Genomic DNA, 21,335 nt, shown 5'->3' on the forward strand with positions numbered 1-21,335 from the left:
CTGTGTACTTTGACGTGGCAATGGTATCTGTTCTGGTGAAGGAAATGAGCGTTTGAACCGTTAAAGCTGAGGATCTCTGTAGATACCCAACACCTTTGCAATCTTTTTCTGAAGAAAGGTTTTCTTTATTTGAGTCATCGTGATTCTCTGGCCTCAAGCGAAGGTACTGTGAAGGCACGCATTCTACTCCCCTGGCTGAAAGAACAGATCTTATTTAATGAAGGGCAGGGATAATTACCTAAAATCCATTCTTACCTTTGGAAATGGTCTGGACTTGTAAAACACTGCATATCATAAAACCGGGCTAAAGAAAGAAAACCGATTTTCATCAGTTTGGACGTTATTTAAGAAACTAGAGTTTTGGGGGTGCCTGGGTGGCTCAGTCGGTGGAGCGTCCGACTTCGGCTCAGGTCATGATCTCACGGTCTGTGAGTTCGAGCCCCGCGTGAAAAAAAGTGGAACAGATTAAAAAAAAATCTCTTAGTGGCATGTAAGAGAAAGATTCCATTTTTGGTACTAAGATTTGGAAGTTTCCAGAAAGTGAGTGATACCCAGAAAGTAAAGAGAGGCTTTAGAATCAGCAAAGTTCGAATTGAATGAAAAAAAAAATCAGAAATAATACCTGATTCCTGGGACCTCATGTAGATCTAGGGGTTGGGTTGAGATTAGACAAATGTCATCATCGGCCGCGATACTGACAACACTCTGGAATATTATTAGCTTTATCTGGATGCTTTTTGTATCAAATTCTTGACCTGATTTTTGTCCTAGTTTCTCTCTTATATCATTTAGGTTTAGTGCTTCCTTTAAGGAAAAAAAAAAAAACCTTAAAAAAATTCTAATGAAAGCCGGCTGACTCTACTATGAGTAATATAAGAAAATCTGTTTTGCTAAGGGAGTGACAGAATATTGAAATACCTGGTTTTATATTTTTATGTGGGTTTGGCAAATGCAGTCTGAAAGTGGCTAATATGATACCCGACCTGGTGTTAATAGCCAATGATAATTCCATATGTACCACCTGCTACCTGTCAGGTTACACATTCTTTCTTTTTTCCTTTTTTTTGGCATGAAGGTTGCATTAACCGGGAATGTGGGTCTTCACGGCTACGGTGGAGGCAAGCCGTCATACGTTTCAGATGAGGTAGAGCTTTGATGTCATTATCATCTCAGCTTCTTTGCTCCGGCCACCCCTTCTTCCCAACTCGCCTCCCCCCCCCGCCCCCACGACTCTTGAAAAGCACAACACGCCGTCCTGAATTTACGAACTGGGGAGACAGAGGGATGGAGACAGAACGAATCACGAGAAGAAACTGGGAGTGATAGTCAAGGGAGGGGGAAGATCTTCCCGGTAAAGAGTAAAATTAGAGGAATTTCCTGGAATGTATATACGAGGGGGAAAAAAAACCCATTAGCCACAAGTGATGTGGGTTTGTTAACGAATTGCTTTACACCTTAGTGTTTAAAGGCCACAAAGTCGTTTCTCTTTCTCCCTAATAAGTTGTCAAGAATGTCTCAAAACCTGACTGTGCATGGGCCACAACTGCTTTCTCTCGGCTCTCTCCCCCTGGTACGTATTTTGAAATTGGCTGGGTAAAGCTGGAGAAAATAGCCAAGAAAACCAAAACCAAAACCAAATCATTTGCCTATCCATACGTGGGGCTTGACTGGGTGACCTTCTGGCTCTTTCCCTCTCTAAGCTCTGCTGCAGAGAGGATGTGGCGTCCTTGGTCCAACACTTCAGGGAGGAAGCGGGGAGGCCCTCCCTTTCAGTCAGTATTTAACGATTAAGCCCTTTTTCTTGCTTTAGCAAAACAGACCCGCACCCGTTCCCGACTACACAGAAACCAGGTTTCCTACTATAACCATCAAAAATAGGATGTGGGGAGTTTGAAAGACGAGCACGCTATATTACAGTGGGTTCTCTTGAAAGGTGAAGGTGTTATTCGGGATCTCCATGGCCATGCATGTAGTTTTTGACCGAAGATAATTGTTGCCTCTTATTAATAGCATTATTCCAGCTGTTGTTATATTCCTTCTGAGTCACTACGAGATACACAGAGAGCTCCCTTTCTTTTAGGCTTTTACAAACCTGCCTAAAACCATTTTAATCTCCTCAGGTGGAAACCGAAGGCAAAAGCTACGGTTTGGCTCTGAAAACCCGTCCCAGTGTCTTATGCTTCCAAGCTATCCAAGTAATGACATCGCTTCGCTCAGAAAAATTGTTGCACGCTTTCCAGGTGCTTTCAAGATATTTTTCTCAGTCTGCTTAGTCACTGCAGTAGCCCCAGACCGTAGCCGGGGTCTAAGACGAATGCCTCTCGGGCGCCTGGGTGGCTCAGTCGGTTAAGCGTCCAACTTCGGCCCAGGTCATGATCTCACGGTTCGTGAGTTCGAGCCCCGCGTCGGGCTCTGTGCTGACAGCTTGGAGCCTGCTTCGGATTCTTTGCCTCCCTCTCTGTCTCTGCACCTCCCCAGCTCATGCTCGCTCTCTGGCTCTGTCACAAATAGATAAACTTAAAAAAAAAATTAAAAAAAAAAGAAAAAGAAAAAATAAGATGAATGCCTCTCAGGGCAGAAGCAGGAGCCGCCTGTCAGTCTGACCCCCTGGCATTGGCTCCTGGCAGTGGCCACAGGCCTCTGAGGGGCTAGTGCACGTCTAAACTTGCATTTCCACTCTGGGGTGCCCGGGTGGCTCGGTCAGCTGAGCGTCCGACTTGGGCTCAGGTCACGATTTCAACATTTGTGAGTTTGAGCCCTGCTTTCAGCCCTGTGCTGACAGCTCAGAGCCTGGAGCCTGCTTCAGATCGTGTCTTCCTTGTTCTCTGCGCCTCCCCCCTCCCCCACCTCTCAAAGATAAATAATAACCGTTAAAGAACATTTAAACTTTCATCTCCACTCCTGAGCTAGCTTGTGTCCTAGCTTTGTGAAAAAAAAAAAAAAAATGTTTCCTGGGACCTGGGAAAATGTTTCCCCTTCTTCGGAAGTTGCTGTTGTGTGCATTCCCTGTGAAAACCTGCATTCCAGTGATAGACAGCCAGGCACATTTCAAGTGGCCCCATCCTTTCGGCCTAACGATCTTTTTTGGCTGCTACTATTAGTGACTTCGCAGAGTGGGAGGGCCAAGGACCTCTCTGCTTTCTCCCAGCCTGTTATTTCTCCTCTCTTTGAAAGTTTGATCACTCCCCCCTGCCAGGACATGCATTGCCCACTTTGTGTTTCTAGCTTTGTCCTCGATTTGTGTGACTGTCTGTTAAGCATACTTTGGCCTTCCAGATTCCCGCCTTGCCTCAAAATTTCAAACAAGTTATCGACCCCTACCTGGACTCTCCTGCCCCTGGTTTATTCTCCGGGTCAAAAGTGAGCCTCGTGCTCGGTCGTAAAACTATATAGTTTCACGTTTTCAAGCGCACAGATGCGTGCGTTTCTTTGAGACCGTACTCTTCAGCATTAAAGAGGGACCCTTCATTGTAATCATTACCGAATGGATACAGTACTAATGGAACTTAATTGTTTCCACTAGATGGATCTCGGGTGTTTTTGGCAGCCAAAATGAAAATGATTCCAAATACCATCAAAGGGGCTTATAAGCACCCAGCATGCACAGAGTGTTTTGATATACAGTGGAGTGTTAATATCATTATCTCTCCTAATACAACATACGGTTACTTTAATCCTCTCCCGCCTCTGTGATCTTGCGAGATCCGACGGATAGACGGCAAAGAATAAAACATTATATACAAGGAGACAAAGGGAGAATTAGTCCCCATCCTCTGAGTGAGATTTTTTTGATTGTTTGAATGTTGGCTTCAAATATGTACCTTTATCAATACTGACTTCTGTATCTTCCACACTAGTTGGAGTTTGTATGCGACATCAAACATACCTTTTCACACATGTTCTTTCCAGATTTTTTTTAACACTTACTTAGCAGTTTATAGAAGGAAGTGAATGATCTCCTCAAGCTGCTTACAAATTAAAAAAAAATCTGTGCTTATTAATTATGCAGGATTAGTCTAATTATAATTCAGCAAATTAATTAGCGACAGAAGGTGTTCTGAAACATTGGAGTACATTTGCATGTTAAATGGAGAGGCTAGTCTGTAATATATGTAAATTTATGCATGGCTTCATAGTTTAATTTAAAAATTTGCAGCTGCATATGGTATGGGAGCAGGTGAAAAGTCAGTTTTAGTTTAATGATGCTAAAAAACATTGGATGGTGTCCTGTCTTACCAAGAGAATGCGCTCATATCTGCTAATCTGCGACTCTGTCATAAGAATATAGCATTACATAGATGCTCAAACTCAAGGTCATTAGTGAGTGGACCCATAGGTGCAGTAAGGATAAAGCTAAAAACTGCGGGGCGAAGGCAGTGATAGGAGGGACCCAAACTCTGAACTTTGCTCGCCACTTTATCCAATATTGCGTATTGGGTCGGTCCGCCTTCGTTTCAGGAAAGTAACCTCCCAACCTGTGTAGAAAGGGCTATCTTTTTTGTCCGACCGTTATCTGTGCTGGCAGGTAGAAAAGTTGTCCAACCTTGATTCCCTTTCCAAATATTCACATTTGCACTTCATTTCAATTTCCTGGAGCCGTGGGAAAGTTATTACCAAGTTATGAATTAATGGTAGGGTAGAGTTTTACACATTGGCCTCAACCATCTGGCAAAACAGTAAAACCAGCGGACCAGGCAGCAGCAAAGGGCTCTTGGTGTAATTGGTGTTCATTGCTCAGCCTAGCATAGATGAGCTTCACAGGGAGGGCAGAGCCACGGGAGGGGGAGGGGAAGGCTGTCCAAGGGGAGAAGGGGCGCTAAGGAAATAGGATGGACCCATTAAGCTGATGGCTGGCTAATAACTTCATTTCTCTCCTTCATCCGAGTCGTCGTGGGCGTTAGAAAGGGAAAGAGATTTGAATTCCAATTCTGAAGTCTCCCTGAATGATGCTTCCTGAAGTCAGCCGGTACCACGTTCGGTTTCCCTCCGTCTTGTTTCCTCTTATTGATCTGAAGGGAGAGGGAAGGATCCGGCCAAAAAGAGGATGCGGGTTAAAAACAAAGCAAAACAAACACACAAACAAAAAACAAAAGGAAAAGCTGGAACAGCGCGCATTGCCAAGAGCCCTCCAAAGACACTTTCTGAGAACAATTGGACTTACAAACATGCTTAGCGTTCTGTTTCACTCCAATTCAAGCCCAAAGAGTTCAATTATTATTTTCATTAATGGTGTCAGATTTTCATCCGAGTGCAAAAAACAAGAACTTCTCCTTGGAGATTCTTTTCCTACGAGCCTCATGTTGCCAAGTAATGGAATTCAGGGGAGTGAGGATGTGTGTCTGACTCCAGAAGGGAAAAAAAAGGCAAAAAAACCTCCCGCCACATAACCCCAGGTCCTCAGAAACTATAGGGTGTTATTGGTCAGACGTGGAGAATCAAAGTGGCCCCTTGGTTTCGCAGCTCAGCGACTGCTGACAGTCGGTTGTTGGCACGTGAGCTCTGGGAGACCCTCACTTCGGAAGAAATCCCGAAATGGCTCGGAAATGGAGTCTATCAATACAGAGTCAGAATTACACAGTGGGGGAAGTCGCTCCCTTCTGGTCCACTCGGGAGGCAGTGTGTTTGGTAATGAAGGATCCGAAACTGAAGTGCCAAACTGAAGTGCCACTTCCAGGAGCTTGTGATTGGAGTGAACGCCGAATAGAAAATGATCTGATGGGGCCCGCTGCCAGTGAGGAACCGAATTGTTTTGCCTGACCGCAGTTTGCGGAAAACACGGATGAGGACTCTGACCCACGGTCCTCTGCTGTTGCTCTCTTCCTACGATCTGTTGTGATAGATTTAATGGCATTTTTTTTTCTTTTTACGGTATCTTTCCAGGGCATGCCCGGGTGGCTCCGTCAGTTGAGCATCCAACTTTGGCCCGTGAGTTCGAACCCCACATCGGGCTTGCTGTGGTCAGTGCGGAGCCTGCTTCAGATCCTCTGTCCCCACTCTCTCTTCCCCAACCCTGCTCATTCTCTCTCTCTCTCAAAAATAAACATTAAAAAAATAATAAAATAGGGGTGCCTGGGTGGCTCAGTCAGTTAAGGTCTTGATCTCGCAGTTCATGAGCTCAAGTCTCATGTGGGGCTCTGTGCTATTGGAGCCCGCTTTGAGTTCTGTGTCTCCCTCGCTCTCTGCCCCTCTCCTGCTCACGCTCTCTCTCTCTTTCTTAAAAATAAACATTAAAAAACTTAAAAAAACAAACAAACAAATGATCTCTCCCTGAAAATTAAGGGAAGATCTTTCAGTAGAGTATATATTAATACTGGAGAGGTAACCAATGCAGAGAGAACCAGATCTGAATTTATGGCAACTCCCTCTGGTATAATTTTGTTTAGAAAATGAGCCATTTTCACCTGTGGTGGCGAGGAAGGGGCAATTCAGGGCGAGGCGCCGTAAGTTCGCCTATGGAAAGGTGAGGGCGCTAAGTTACTATGTCCCAGCCCAAACACTTGGCGTGGATAATTAATCCTCGCCACTGGTGCAGGGGGTCGGGTTACAGAGGAAGAAACTGAAGGTCCCTAACTTTTTTTTACAATAAATACAAAGCAAGCAAAAAATAATAACAGTAATTGCAGAAGCCTTGATGTCGTGTGGCAGTGACTTGGTGGGGACACCCCAGTGAGCTGCCACATGTAAGACCGAAATTATCTGCGGCCAAAGAAATGAACTTGCTGGTCTATTTAAAAAATCTCCAATGTAGGAGAGCCTCCTCGGTCCCTTGGGTAATGCTTTCAAAATTTAGCTTGGTGACTTGACTCTCAAAAAATGTTTTCCAAGATTTAATTCAACTGCTCATGTTGCACATTCGACTCCCAGCCTTTTCTGTCTCCATAGTCTTTTATTTTTTTAAGTTGATTTATTTGTTTAAGAGAGACAGAGAGAGCATGAGTGGGGGAGGGGCAGAGAATGACGGAGAGAGAGAATCCCAAGCAGGCTCCAACGTTGCCAGCACAGGGCCCGACGCATGCGGGGCTCGAACTCACGAAACGGTGAGATCGTGACCTGAGCTGAAACAAAGAGTTGGATGCTTACCTGACTGAGCCACCCTGGTGCCCCTTCCCTCTACAGTCTTGATGGACAAACGACCCCTAATCTTCATCATCCACTCAAGCAGTATTTTGTGTTCTTTTTCTAGAAGGCTGTAACTCTTTGGGTCATGTCATGTTTGGACCATGTGGGTTCTTGGGATGTCTTGTTTTTGGATACCTGATAGACTTTTGTCTGCTTGTCTTGTTTTGTGACATGAAGAATGACTTTACTCTCATTTCCATGGAATAAGGTGAAGGATGTCACATGGTCCCCCCCCTAGATCAGTGAGGCCCTAGTCCCTGAAGCAAAGAGCCACTTGGCTGTACGTCCTACCTTTTTCTTCAAAAGAAGCACGGCCAAGGTCGCCTGGGTGGTTCAGTCGGTTGAGTGTCCCACTTCGGCTCAGGTCGTCATCTCGTGGTTCGTGGGTTCGAGCCCTGCATCGGGCTCTGTGCTGCTGGCTCGGAGCCTGGAGCCTGCTTGGGATTCTCTCTCTCTCTCTCTCTCTCTCTCTGCTCCTCCTTCACTTGCACTCTTTCTCTCTTTCTCAAAAATAAATATACATTGAAAACATTAAAGACAACAAGAAAAAAAGCACAGCCAACCTCCCACCAGAGCCATGTTTTTCTAAGAGTCAGACGAAGCAGAGTTCCTCTCCTAGCTCTTCTACTTATTAGCTGTTTGACCTTGGACAAGTCATCTCACCTGTGTGAGTGTTGTTCCTCTCCCCTGTAAAACGGAGATGTTAATTCTCCTACTGTCAGAGGTGGGTGGGTTAAATACAATCACACGTGGCACATAATATGAGGTCGATGAATGTGGGTTATTTATTTATTGTTATTACAATCATCTCCGTAATTAGTCTTTCAACCATGGGGAGTGAGAGGGGTTGAGTGTAGTTGTAAGTAAGACAATGTAGTGCTTCCAGATTTTCCGTAAACTTACATTTTTCGGATCTGAAATGACCTCTCACCGAAGCAGTCTAAGTGGATAAACTTTAATGGTAATAAAACTCTTCCATAGGGATGCCTGTGGAGATTAAAGGTTCTGTCTGCTCTGTTCATGTATTTATATTTACATTTTAAGGGACTGTTTAAATAAATAGATCACCTAGAAAATCAGCTTAGAGAAAGGAGTATTTGATTTAAGCCTAAAGATCCCAGTCAGTCAACATTTTTCAGTTATCTCCCCTTTCCATGGATCTTCTTGAACCTTTGTTTTGGCTGTCATCTTACCAAGCAGATGTCAAGTTCCAACCATTCCCAGATGCCCCATTGTCAAGTTTTTAAGACATAGCAAGAGCCAATGGAGTTTGACCACCCCCCCCCCCCTCCAGAGTCTCTTAATTTTTGTGGACTTGAATGAGACCCTTCACAAGGCCCTTAAAGCTTCAGGACCCTTTCTTCCTTGGGCTGATACCTAAACAATCAATAGATTTATCAAGGGCAATGTCATCTTTGAGCCAAGCATGGGGCCCACTGCTGCCCTTCATCTCACTTTGGCCGCCAGGATTTGGATTCTGTTGTAGGCTTTTGGGAGAGGAAAATGCGTGCTTTCTGTTGTCAGAAGGTTCAAAGAGGATGTTACAGTTAAGACCTAGATTAAAGCTGGAGCATTATCATCATGTTTTTTACTGGTCTCAAGTGGAAACCCAGCACTTAGGGGGTTTCCTACCTTGTAAAGCAGAGGGAGCTGCCATGTTGGACGTTCTGAGTGAGAAAATGGCCCCCGCAGGTGTGTCCATCCAGCGCGGCCCCTCATCCTGCCTAGTCCCCCGAGGATCCAAGCGTGACAGGGCCCTGGGACAAGAGAGGCAACTGCTCATTTCTTTCAAATATGACTGGATGATCCGGCCTCTCCCTACATCTGATAGTTCTCAGAAGTGATAGGAGTGCCTTAAAGGACAGGAGTTAACCTTCTTTTCAGAAGCACCCACAAGCAGCGGGAGCCAATTGTATTTTAATTTATTGGACTCTAGAAAAGGCGGTTTAGTAGTTAATCCAGATAACATGTGTCTTCCTCGAAAATCATTGGACTTCGGCCTTGAAACACCTACACGGTTTGTGAGGCATATCCAGTCTACATATGGCTCAGGCTTCGGTGAGCCAGCCTGCTTATGTGGCCACCGTGGCAGAGAGAGAGAGAGAGAACCAGAGAGAGTGCCCCTTGCTCTTGGCTTTTGGAGAGGGTGGGGGTATTCTCATCTTTGTGGTGTGGAACATGTGATCATGGTACTGCAGAAATTATTTCCAGCATAGGCAGAATTAGATATGCTTTTTTAAGGGAAAAGGTTTCAAAGTGAAAGGTATTTTACACATTATTTTGTATAGGGTAAGGTTTTACCTGATGGTGGCTGTTACTGGTGCTAGTTCACATTCTTTTTTTTTTTTTTTTTAATTTTTTTTTTTTTTAACATTTATTTATTTTTGAGACAGAGAGAGACAGAGCATGAACAGGGGAGGGGCGGAGAGAGAGGGAGACACAGAATCCGAAACAGGCTCCAGACTCTGAGCCGTCAGCCCAGAGCCCGACGCGGGGCTCGAACTCACGGACCGCGAGATCATGACCTGGGCCGGAGTCGGACGCCCAACCGACTGCGCCACCCAGGCGCCCCTAGTTCACATTCTTTTGATACGCATCCCTGTCTCATCTTTTCCTTGCAGACGTTCATGTCTTCCCACAGTGCCCTCCGCAACACTTTTCGTATTGCAATTTTTTTAGGAGGCGCTAGATCTCGGATTTCAAATGGGAGGTGAATTGAATGACCTCTACCACAAATCCGGACAGAATTCTGCTGGGTTTCGTACTAGTCGGATCGTTGGTTATAATTCTGGAATCCGGCGTGAATACTGAGTAATTGCCCTTCCTTGGATTTAGAGACACGTCCTGCCCCGCCCCACTTCTCCCACCCTCCAGGCCGTCACTCAGCGCCCTATTTCTGCAACCGGTTTTAAACTCAGGTTCCTTTTGGGAAGGGGCTCAGGACACTTCTAGACCCACCCTTCTAGAACTTTCATTCTACTCTTAAATTTTTTTTTTTTTCAACGTTTATTTATTTTTGGGACAGAGAGAGACAAAGCATGAACGGGGGAGGGGCAGAGAGAGAGGGAGACACAGAATCGGAAACAGGCTCCAGGCTCTGAGCCATCAGCTCAGAGCCCGATGCGGGGCTCGAACTCCCGGACCGCGAGATCGTGACCTGGCTGAAGTCGGACGCTTAACCGACTGCGCCACCCAGGCGCCCCTCATTCTACTCTTAAACAGTGATGCGTGTTCCAGTATTCCAGATTGGGAGAAGAGATTTCTGGGGTACTAGGAGATCCCGTGAGATCGTAGACCCATATTCAGGGGTCTCCAGACGCCTCTCACAATCTGAAGAAGTATATTTTGAAGAGGTTGATTGTGTGCTCCATGAGGGCAAAGATTTTGTCCATCTTATTTGCCATGGTGCTTGAACTTCTGTGGAATTTACTATATACTTTGCAGTCGATCAGATAGGTAAATGCATGACTTTCATTAGTAGGCATTGACTTCCATGCAACTATCTTGGACCTAATGTTTCCCTCTTGCGATGCTATAGCCCTCTCACCAAGAAACCAGAATCCTTCACGTGGTTCTCTTTCTTTCCTCCCCCCTCCCCTTACCTCCCTCCGTCCCTCTCTCCCTCCCTCCTGCCCTTTTCCTTCCTTCCTCCCTCCTTCCCTCTTCCTTCCTTCCTGAGCATTTTCTGTTTTAAAACAGCTGTTTTGAGATATAACTGACACACTCTAAAGTTCACCCATTTAATGTGTACAGCGCCATGCCTTCTAATCTGTTCACAGAGCTGTGCAATCATTGCCCTAATCTGATTGGTTCAGGAAACATAGAACGCCACATGGAGCTTGCTGCGAGAAAGACCCAGGTTCAAATCCTTGTTTCTGCCACGGACAAGCTGTGTGATCTTGGGCAAGTGTCTGAAAAATCTGGTGCCTTTGTTTTTCGTGGCTGCGAGACGATTCATCAGTCATAAAGTTGTTGCAAGAAAAAAATGACACGCTGTATATGAAGCACCTAGCTCAGGGTATAGCACAGAGGAGACAAACTTCCTTTCCGTCCCTTCTGTGATCCCGACACCCTTCAGCCACTGGTCCAACCCAGAATGGTGAGCAGGGACAGAGGTGGCTTTGACCTGTGATGTTCCTGAGCCACCTCCTCCTGCCTCAGAAGCATCCAGAAGGGGTCTTGAGAGAATGGACACTCAGCAGTTTGCCTGCCAAGCCCCAGGGTACCACCTGCTCTGACCAAGGCATCACCTAAGATGCCTCACTTTCCATCCATCAGCTGTCCTGCCTTATTTAGTTATTTAGTTAGTTATTTTTCCAGAATCTCAGATCGGTGGGTTTGCCCTATCTCTAGAAAACCCTGCAAACATCCCACTTGGACTTTAGTAAATCGGGGTCTTTTTGTCTTCAGTGCTTTCTACTATCAGTGCAGCCATTTCTGGAGGGCTCTCAGCTCTACACGCTTGACTTTGTGATCATAGAACGTTAATGTTGCCTCAGCCCTGGAGATCATCCAGTTAAACCCAGCGGAAGAAACCCAGGGAAGTGAGGTAACCTGGTTGCATAGCTGGTTGGTAGCAGGTCAAGACTAGAATCCTGGCAGCATTTAATATATATTTGTGGAGTGCGGGAATGCCTTTTGGTACCTTAGGTTGCCTCAGCGGACCTAGGAACCAGGTTGAAAGCTGATGGCTCGAGAATTCCCATTCTGATCCCACCTCCCCGCGTCTATAAAACAAGGACAGTCCTGCAGTTGTTAGAGTTCGCTCCTCAGGAATGAGATCAGAAGCCTTGCAAAGTGTACTATATGCTGAGTGGCTATAATATTTATGGAGTCAACGCTGTTTGGAGAAAGTGGAAATAACAACATCCATCCTGATGAGAATCTGCACATTTGGTCCGAATCTTGTAATTCATTTTGGTTTCCCGTTTCTGAGTGCAGAGTGCTGACATTTTCCAGGCAGCTGTGGCTTCGGAGGGATCCAGACCCAGGGGATTTGTTCCCTGCCTGTGGCTAATGGATGGTATAGTTAGTAAAGGGTTCTCTAGCAAGCCCCTGAGCACGGTGGGTGGAGGGGGTGTGGGCGAGGGAGGTGGAAGACAGCAGGAAGAGGAAGAGAAAAAATTGGAGACATCAGTAAACCCCAGAATTCCTTTACATTAATTTTTAGGTTCACATATAAAATATCCAGGCCATAGTTTCTGGAGCTAGCCATTTAGAAGTCGCTGTGCCTTCCTTTAGAAAGTACTGTACAACGTAAGAGAATTTTCCCTCTCTCCCTCCCCGCTTGGCTTACCCCCGCCCCCGCCCCGCCACCACTCCCTTCTCCTTTGTGAACAGAGGGTTATATCCCTACTGTGCAGGGAGCTGTCTAGGTTACAAACTCCAATCCCAGGCCAGCAAAAGAGTCAAAACTTTCCATCCAAAGAACTCCTAATTGAAAATGAATCGAGCCTTTCGGCAGGCCCCTCGTTTCCCCCAATCAGTTTGATTTCTTGTAAGCATTTATTTTTTTTGCACTTTTCCACCTACCACACCGTGCGCGTAATAATGCCTTCGCGAACATTAATGTCTTCACCAGATACGTTTCAGGGAGAGGGTAGGGCAGGTAAGGGAAAGTCTAACACACAGAGAGTGCATTATAAGGAGCTCCGCTGAAGCAAAACTTTCCAAACATCAAGGACTTGGTAAGAAAAGGCACTTGATTTGGTTTGAGGAGGGGAAAAGGTGTAAATCACCCATGGGGGGTGGGGGGGTGGGGAGGGCCATTGTTTGCAAGGGGACTCCTGTGAGAAAAAGCAAGTTTTAAAGGATCTCCGTGAGTCGTGAGTGGCAGTAGCTGCCTCTGCGGAGAATGTACAAACGGAGCGACATTTCCCCTCACAAAAATCAAATGTTTGAATTCTGCTCGGTCTCCGAGTGCTACGGGCAGGCATTTCGCTGCATTTTAGGGAGCAAAGGCAGGTGGTGAATTTGGACACTGCGGAAAGCAGTGAGGGGCAAAAGAAAAAAAAAAAAAAAAGCAGTGCGGGGCATCTTCTCTGCCCTGTCATTCCAGAGGTACCTCGGCTGGAGACCCTGGGTGGCTGCATGGCACCGGAAGTAATGCCCACCCCCGCCCCCGCCCCACCCCCCACGCCCCACTCCCACCCCCGCCCCAGCAAAGATTAAAAGAGAGAAGTGAAAAGCAGATGTCGTAACGGAACGAAAAAAAATTTAGCTGTTATTTCCAAATTCACACCCCACCTTATTCATAGATAGGGGTCAGGAGCACTTGGCCAAATATTTTTAGGGAATCTGGAGTAAAAGAGACTCCAACACGGAAAACACTGCGCAGAATACAGTTCCCACTCTCTCCTCCTTTATCGTGTACTGCTTATCTTTCCATCAGGGCTATTATTATTATTTTTTTCTTTAAGTGCTACATACAATTAACCGGAGCGCGCTCTAATTCTTTTGTGTGATTCTTTAAAAAAAAAAAAAAAATGAAAATAAACAGAAGGTCACCCTGAGAGCATCTCACCAGCCGTTGCTTTAAAATAGAATTTTTGGAAGCATTGTTGATTTCCACTTATTTTTGTTGGTAAATCCTGGGGAAAAAAATGTATATCTTTTCCTTTAAAGTTCTAATTCAAGGCATGGATGTGAGAGTTCTGGAGGGACTTTGGGACTGCGGTAAAATTTCGTTGTCATAGTAACAGAAAGGGAAATAGGCCTAGCTCACCTGGGACTTTAACACTGCAAAAGCTGGATTTTTTTTTTTTTTTTAAGGAAAAGGACTCTGCAAGTGAAATAAATGAGAAACTTATTGTGTTTTGCAACAAAATCCAAAACATGAAATAGGTAAATGGCTGAAAAGACCACCTCTGCCATTTTTGTTGTTATTGTTGTTGCATGTCCTTGTCTGATTAAAGGTTCCCAATTTTAAACCTGCACAAATAGTTTATTTCAGAGGCTGTGGGCTTTAAAATATGCCTTATGAATGATAACCTCAGACCATTATGCTGCGCCTTTGTATTTTTCGGGATAATCTACAGATGGTCTGAGAGGACATTCACACTTGTTATTAATCATAAAAACCCCAGTGTATTCCTGCACAGACCGATCTGCCTTTGGATGGCAACATACCGTTTTCTGATTTTTATATACATTGGTTAAAAATATCAGGGGCCCTTTTGTGGGTGAGGGGATACGTGTGAGGTGTGCGAGCGTGAAGGTGTGTGTGGCCCGCGGAAAGCCACATGCGTGAGGAACCCTAGGATTCTGGGTGAAGTCATGCCATTTTTTCTTACCCCGGAGCAAGACATTTTTGCGAGGCAGGAGTCAGTGCTGCCTTGGAATTCTTATTTTTGGGAGACAGAGTGCCCTTGCAACTCGGGGTGGGGGGGGCGGGGGTGGGGGGGGGCGGGTATACAACCAGGAGCCCAGCTTGGGAGCCACCTCACAATCCTCAACGGGTGATGGAGCTGGCGTGTGATTGCAAACATCCAAATTTGCAAATTGCAGTGGGTTGGGGCAGGGTGTTCCTTCCCAGGCGGCTGGCTGAAATTCCCCAGACTTTGAAACACAATCGCTTTCCAATCAAATCTAATATAATGCAGATCTATTTTCTCTTAAAAACTGTTTACTCCGGAGTGTAACACGTTGCTTTCTCTTCGCAGATTCTTTCTCAAATTTTTCCTCAAGTGCAATCAGAATTGTTTGAAAACAGCAGGAAACCCGAGGGACATGAGAAGGTTTCAGGTAAGGGGCCTGCGGTTCTTTCCTGTTAAATAAGTCATCCTGTTTTCCCAGTCTTTAGCACTTGCTTCTTTTTTTTTTTTTTTTCTGCCTTAGAAAACATTATTCACCGATGCTGCTAACAATAAAGATAACTCTAAATGATAACCCTCATCCCATAGCATTGAGGGTTTCTTCATTTTGTAGTGCTTAGGCCCTCGGCCTCTATTGCCAAGGCCCCAGGGGAGGGGCACCAACCCGTGCTGGAGATTTGATTTTAAGCCCTCAGGCTGCCCTTCGCACACACAGCTGCCCACAGCAGGAACCGTGTTCTTGATACTCCGCCACCTTGGGATTTTTCAAAGCAGCTTCTCTGTGCTTCCTGCAAGCAACAGCCTCTTCCTTTCCTTTCCCACCGATTAACTATTCAGTGGTCTCTCTCGGAGCCTTTGGGAAAGCAGCAGCCCAGACAGCCGTGGTCACTTTAAGATCGCAGCACGACAACAAGACCCACGGGGCAGTGACCCAGCTGCCTGGCAGTTAAATCTGCCACCGGTTTCATCACCCTTGCCACTGATGTACTGAGGACACGAGCTAATAAAAACACAGAGAGAGGCAAAGTGTGTCAGCTAGGAGATGAGAGGAAGTGCAGTCCCCCTTGGCCCCCTTCCTTAATCTTTGAAGGACCCATATTTAATCCACCAAAAGGCTTTCCTGCCATTCACACCCCGGCGAAACATACAGCGCTCTCTTCCCCGTGGAAACATTGAAGACACGTTAGACAATAGCCTTCAAGCTTGAGACTTAAAAAAAAAAAAAAAAATCGGGCAGCAACGGAAGGGATGGGGATTATTAAGCTCGTGTTTTGGGGGAGGAAAGCGAGGTTCTAGGGCCTTAGTGACCTGCCTCTAATCGCAGGAAGGATGTGATGGAACCAGGAGCCAGGAGCGTCTGTCTGCTCAAACCCCTTCCACCAGACCGCGGGTTTGCACTGTGTACAACAGCTAGGTGCGCGCTTTGCTGTTGACTTTTTGAAAGACCTGAATCATTTCTGAGCAAGGGGCTGCACATATTCGTTTTGTGCTGGACCGCACAGATAATGTCGCTGCTCCCGCCCGAGGCTCAGAGAGCTTCTCGGGTTTAGGAACAGGGTCCTTAAAGAGTTGCCAGGGGAGGTGGGTGCACACACGGTGAGAGAACTACTTTGCAAAAAAAAAAAAAAAAGAAAATTCTTGTCATTTTTTTCCCCCACCATCTGATGGCTATCGAACTATCTTCCTGGCACTGGCCCACTTTTTGCGCATTATTGAACACTATTACCAGCCTCTCTTCCTCTGCATCACACAATTTCTTCCCCTTGCCGTATGCCGTGAAGACAAATGGGAATAAAATGAGCTTTCTTGGGGACCACGCAAGGAGGATTGTGCAAGGTGGAAGTTTATGGTATTCCACGTTCCAAATGCAATAGGACAGCATGTCAGTCCAAAAAAAGTGTGAGATGCGAAAGAATTCCAAAGTACCTTGATGACCAGAATGACCTTGGCTTTCACTTCCCCAAGAAACAGAGTCGGGAGGAGAGGTTGGCAGTTTGCATTCCTATCTTCCTGTTCACTACCATCACTTCCAAAGAGTTTTGCATTTGAGAATGCTCTTATAAATGTGAAGAGGCTTTTAATAGAAAGCCTTGTCATTTTATTTTTCTCAAATTTTGGAAACGTACCCACTAAGCAAACGCATGCTCATATTTCCTCTACTTCTTCGGTTATTTACTAAGTGAGGGTTTCAACGTGTCTGAGCTTTCAACAGGGTCAGAATAAATATTGCTGATCTCAGAATGATGGCGAGTTCTCATCCCATGTGAAAATATTTAACTTCTGCAGAGAACGAGAAAGATTTTTTTAAGCTTGTGGGTTCTGATTGTCTTATTTTGGGGGTAGTGCTAACATCAATTGGCAATTTTCTTTTGTATTTTCTTATTGAGTTAAAATTCAGAGAACATATCATTGATCCTTTTTGTTTCTTTTTTTTTTTTTTTTTTTTTTTTCAACGTTTATTTATTTTTGGGACAGAGAGAGACAGAGCATGAACGGGGGAGGGGCAGAGAGAGAGGGAGACACAGAATCGGAAACAGGCTCCAGGCTCCGAGCCATCAGCCCAGAGCCCGACGCGGGGCTCGAACTCACGGACCGCGAGATCGTGACCTGGCTGAAGTCGGACGCTTAACCGACTGTGCCACCCAGGCGCCCCTCATTGATCCTTTTTAAAAAGTTTGTGTATTTGAGAGAGAGAGAGAGAGAGAGAGCGAGAACTCCAAGCAGGCCGTGTACTCTCAGCGTGGAGCCCGATGTGGGGCTTGAACTCAGGAGCTGTGAGACCAAGAGCTGGATGTTTAACCGACCGAGCCACCCAGGCACCCCAGAGAGAACATATCATTCATCATTTTAACCATTTTAAATTGTGCAGTTCAGTGGCCTTTAGTATATTCACAGTGTTGTGCCATGATCACTGCTATATGCTTCCAGAACATTCATCATCCCCAAATGAAACCCCACACCTCCCAATTCTCTTTTCTCTCCACCCACTGGCAACCACAAATCCACTTGCTGTCTCTTGTGGATTTTTCTCTTGGGGGAAATTTCATAGAATTGGAATCATACAATCTGTGGCCTTTTGGGTCTGGCTTCGTTTCACCTAGCATGATGTTTTCAAGGCTCATCTGTGCTGTAGCCCTTGACAGTCCTCCATTCCTTTTAGTGGCCGGATAATATTCCATTGTAAAAATGTACCGCATTTTGTTTATCTGTGCATCCGTTGACGGACCCTTGGGTTGTTCCTACACTTAGGTTTTATAAATAGTGCCGCTATGAACATTTGTGTGCAAGTTTTTTCATGTGCAAACAGAACATATGTTTTCAATTCTCTTGAGTATATACCTAAGAGTAGAATTTCTGAGTCATACGTTAACTCTATCTTTAGCTTTTTGAGGAATTGCCAAACTGGTTTCCACAGTGGCTGCCTCATTTCACATTCCCACCCGTAACGTTCAAAGGTTGCAATTTCCCCATCTCTTTGCCAACACTTGTTATTTTCTGGTTTCTGCTTGTTTCTTTGTTTGCTTCTTTGTTGCTTTTTTAATTCTAGCCATCCTATGAAGGTGAAGTGGTATTTTACTGTGGTTTTGACTTGTCTTTCCCTAATGGCTAATGGCGTGGAGCAGTTTTTCATGTGCGTGTTGACCATTTGTGTATCTTCTTTGGAGAAATGTCCATTCCAAAACCTTTGTCCATTTTTAATTGGGTTATTTGTCTTTTAATTGTTGAGTTCTGTGGGTTTATATTTTATATATATATAAACTATATATAAACTATATATAAAACTATATATAAACTATATATATATAAACTATATATAAAACTATATATATATAAACTATATATAAAATATAGTTTATTGTGATTATGTGTGTTTGTATATACATATGTGTATATATATATATATATATATATATATATATATATACACACACACATAAATGTGGGATACTAGGCCCTTATCAGATAATTGATTTGCAAATATTTTTTCTCATTCCATCATTGTCTTTTCTCTTTTTGGATAGTGCTCTTTGATGCAAAGAAGAAATGATAATTTTTATACTGTGCTCAGATTCTATTAAGAGTATAGTCTTCAATGAATACTCTTTGCATAGAGAAAAGCCTTGACTATGACTATGGGCTATCAGGGTCAAGTGGGAGACTTGGGTCAAGTTCAACATATGGAACCAAACCAGAGATTGTAGGTAATCATGGTGGTGGGGCGGGGGGGGGGGGCGGGTTGTGATCTGAAGGAATGGTGACTTGGGAATTTCTGAAATACATATCTTACTCAGAATGACAAAGGTAACACTTTTAAGCCATACAGACAATTACTTCGTTTCTCTACTTTGTTAAGTGATCAGTCAAACATATTTAATCTGAAGCCTTCTTTTGTGGAGATTTGATCTGAACAGAATAAAAATATGAATCTCTTCTTACCAAATCACGACGCCAACCAACCTCCCTCTCCTCTCTCACCCCTCTTCTTTCCTCTGTCTCCAAAACACTGGTGGAACCGAATTCTTTTTCCAAAAATGAGCCCATGAGAACAAAACCGTTATATTACATTCACTTTCTAACCTAAAACAAACCTTTCTTTAATTCAGTTCAAGTCCTAAGTATCTTGGACCTATACAAATACATATGTCTATTTATCGGAACACAATAGCTTTTAATCCTTTTTTGGCTCACAACCTATTGAGAATTTGGTAGAAGCTATAGTTTCCCCACCAAAAGCTACATTGAAACCAAGTTTTACTTAAAATATCAGGTGTGGCCAGACCTCTTGAAATGTTTCTTAGGGTTCCATGGACCCCTGATCTAAAGAAATGAAATTCGTCTACCAAATGGCCGTCCTCCATTTAACCCTTACAAAGAGGACCTGTTCACTTGGGAATTCCCTCATGGATTTTCCCATTCTCTTATGAATGCCATCTGTTCCCAGGTGGCTCTTGGATCCCTGTCCTCAGACCTCACCCTTCTCTGGAGCTGCAGAGTTACCATTCTACCTTCTTCCTGGGCATCTTCTCTTGTGTCACTAATGAGCACATGTTCACAGCAGATCTCAGTCCTGACTCTCTGGATCTGTGCCCTCCTCATTTATCGTTGAAGTGTCACTTCCTCCACCCAAGTAGCGGTTAAATCTCTCTCTCCTCCTGAAAACAACTGCAATAGGTCTCTGCTTCTACTCCTTCCTTGTCTAGTCCATCCCCAGCCCTACGGCCAAAGTTAACTTTGAAAACATGTCACTCCTCTGCTTAGAATATCAGTATCTGGGGGCGCCTGGGTGGCGCAGTCGGTTAAACGTCCGATTTCAGCTCAGGTCACGATCTCGCGGTCCGGGAGTTCGAGCCCCGCGTCGGGCTCTGGGCTGATGGCTCAGAGCCTGGAGCCTGCTTCCGATTCTGTGTCTCCCTCTCTCTCTCTGCCCCTCCCCCGTTCATGCTCTGTCTCTCTCTGTCTCAAAAATAAAAATAAAACGTTAAAAAAAAAAGAATATAAGTATCTAGACAGAAGTTCAGGTTTTAAAAGGCTGAATAGTTTTCTTCATAGATACACCAGGCAGTGCTCCTGTCACGCACATCTCCTGATGTTTCCATATACCCACCACTCCCTAGGCACCTCTCGCTGATTTCTCTGACATGGACTATTACTTGGAACCTTTCCACACAGTCACCCCTCTGCCTGAGAACCCTTCACCTCTCTCTGATTTGTGACTTCTACTCATGCTTCAAGATTATACCTGGGGCGCCTGGGTGGCTCAGTCGGTTAAGCTTCTGACTTTGGCTCAGGTCACGATCTCGCAGTTCATGGGTTCAAGCCCCGCGTCGGGCTCTGTGCTGACAGCTCGGAGCCCAGAACTCGCTTCGGATTCTGTGTCTCCCTCTCTCTCTGCCCCTCCTCTGCTCACGCTTTGTCTCTCGCAAAAATAAACATTAAAAAATTTTTCAAAAAATTAAAAAAAAAAAAAGAGACTACACCTGAGTGTCACCTCCTTTGCGAGGCATTTTTCTCACTCTTCCTGACCGGACAGAGTGGTTGCCCCCTTCTTCTGTACATCATACCATTCTCTCCACACTTCTACTATACCATCGATCACATTGTCTTGTCATTATTGTTTGTCTGAGACTGTGCTGCTTGAGGGTAACTGCTATGTCTCCTTAATTTTTGTGTTTCTCCCCAATGCCTAGCACAATGCCAGCCATTCTGCAGAGCCCAATAAATTGTTATCAGATACATTTTTAAGGGGGAGAAGAAAAAAAGGGAAGGAAGAAAGGGAAAGCAAAAATATCTGTGGTCCCCAACGTATCTAAATCCATGGACCATACGTGCGGAAAATCACTTCTGCCCTTCTCGAAATCGAACAGTTAGGCGAAACACCCAGATTAACAGCTCAGTGAAGAAAAGGAAAAGAAATTTGTGCCTAGTTTAAGCTGACAGGCCTGTTCGACGTGATGCACCCCATTCTTTGTTTCGCTGCATTGTGGGTGGAGAGCAGGCAGTTGGAAAATCCAGAAGAAAATCAAGCCAAGACAAGGAGAAGTGAAATATGTTGCCATTTCCTCCATTCAGATTTGAAAGCACGGAAGTTGATAACAACCAGGGCAATTGTTGCCAGCTCGTTCTCATAGACAGGCGGACTGCTTCTGCTCCAAGTCAGTGAAAACATAGATGCCCTCCTTCATTCACTCACCCACCCAGTATTGTTGAGGAAATTCTCTTTGCCAGGAACTATCCTAGGTGCTAGAGGTACATCAACAAGCAAAACAGATACCATTCCCTGCCCTTTAGAGACTTATCTCCCGGGGCGGGGAGGGGAGACACAGGGAAAATATGATAAATGAGTGATTTACATGGCTTAGCTCTGCTTCCCCGTGGTCTTCAAGTGACCTGCCTGAAAGCACA

General features: G+C 45.0%; 1 protein-coding gene across 2 annotated transcripts in view; it reads left to right on the forward strand.

The window, feature by feature from the left end:
• The window catches only part of EBF2 (EBF transcription factor 2), a 199,112-nt gene that overhangs the window by 122,598 nt on the left and 55,179 nt on the right, over nt 1-21,335 (forward strand). For both annotated transcript variants that reach the window (XM_043561372.1, XM_043561378.1), the window contains exon 7: nt 14,781-14,862. In XM_043561372.1, coding sequence (XP_043417307.1) covers nt 14,781-14,862 — 82 coding nt within the window. The remainder of the gene's footprint in view (nt 1-14,780; nt 14,863-21,335) is intronic.

The sequence above is a fragment of the Prionailurus bengalensis genome, chromosome B1, assembly GCF_016509475.1.
Source record: "Prionailurus bengalensis isolate Pbe53 chromosome B1, Fcat_Pben_1.1_paternal_pri, whole genome shotgun sequence".
Taxonomy (NCBI): domain Eukaryota; kingdom Metazoa; phylum Chordata; class Mammalia; order Carnivora; family Felidae; genus Prionailurus; species Prionailurus bengalensis.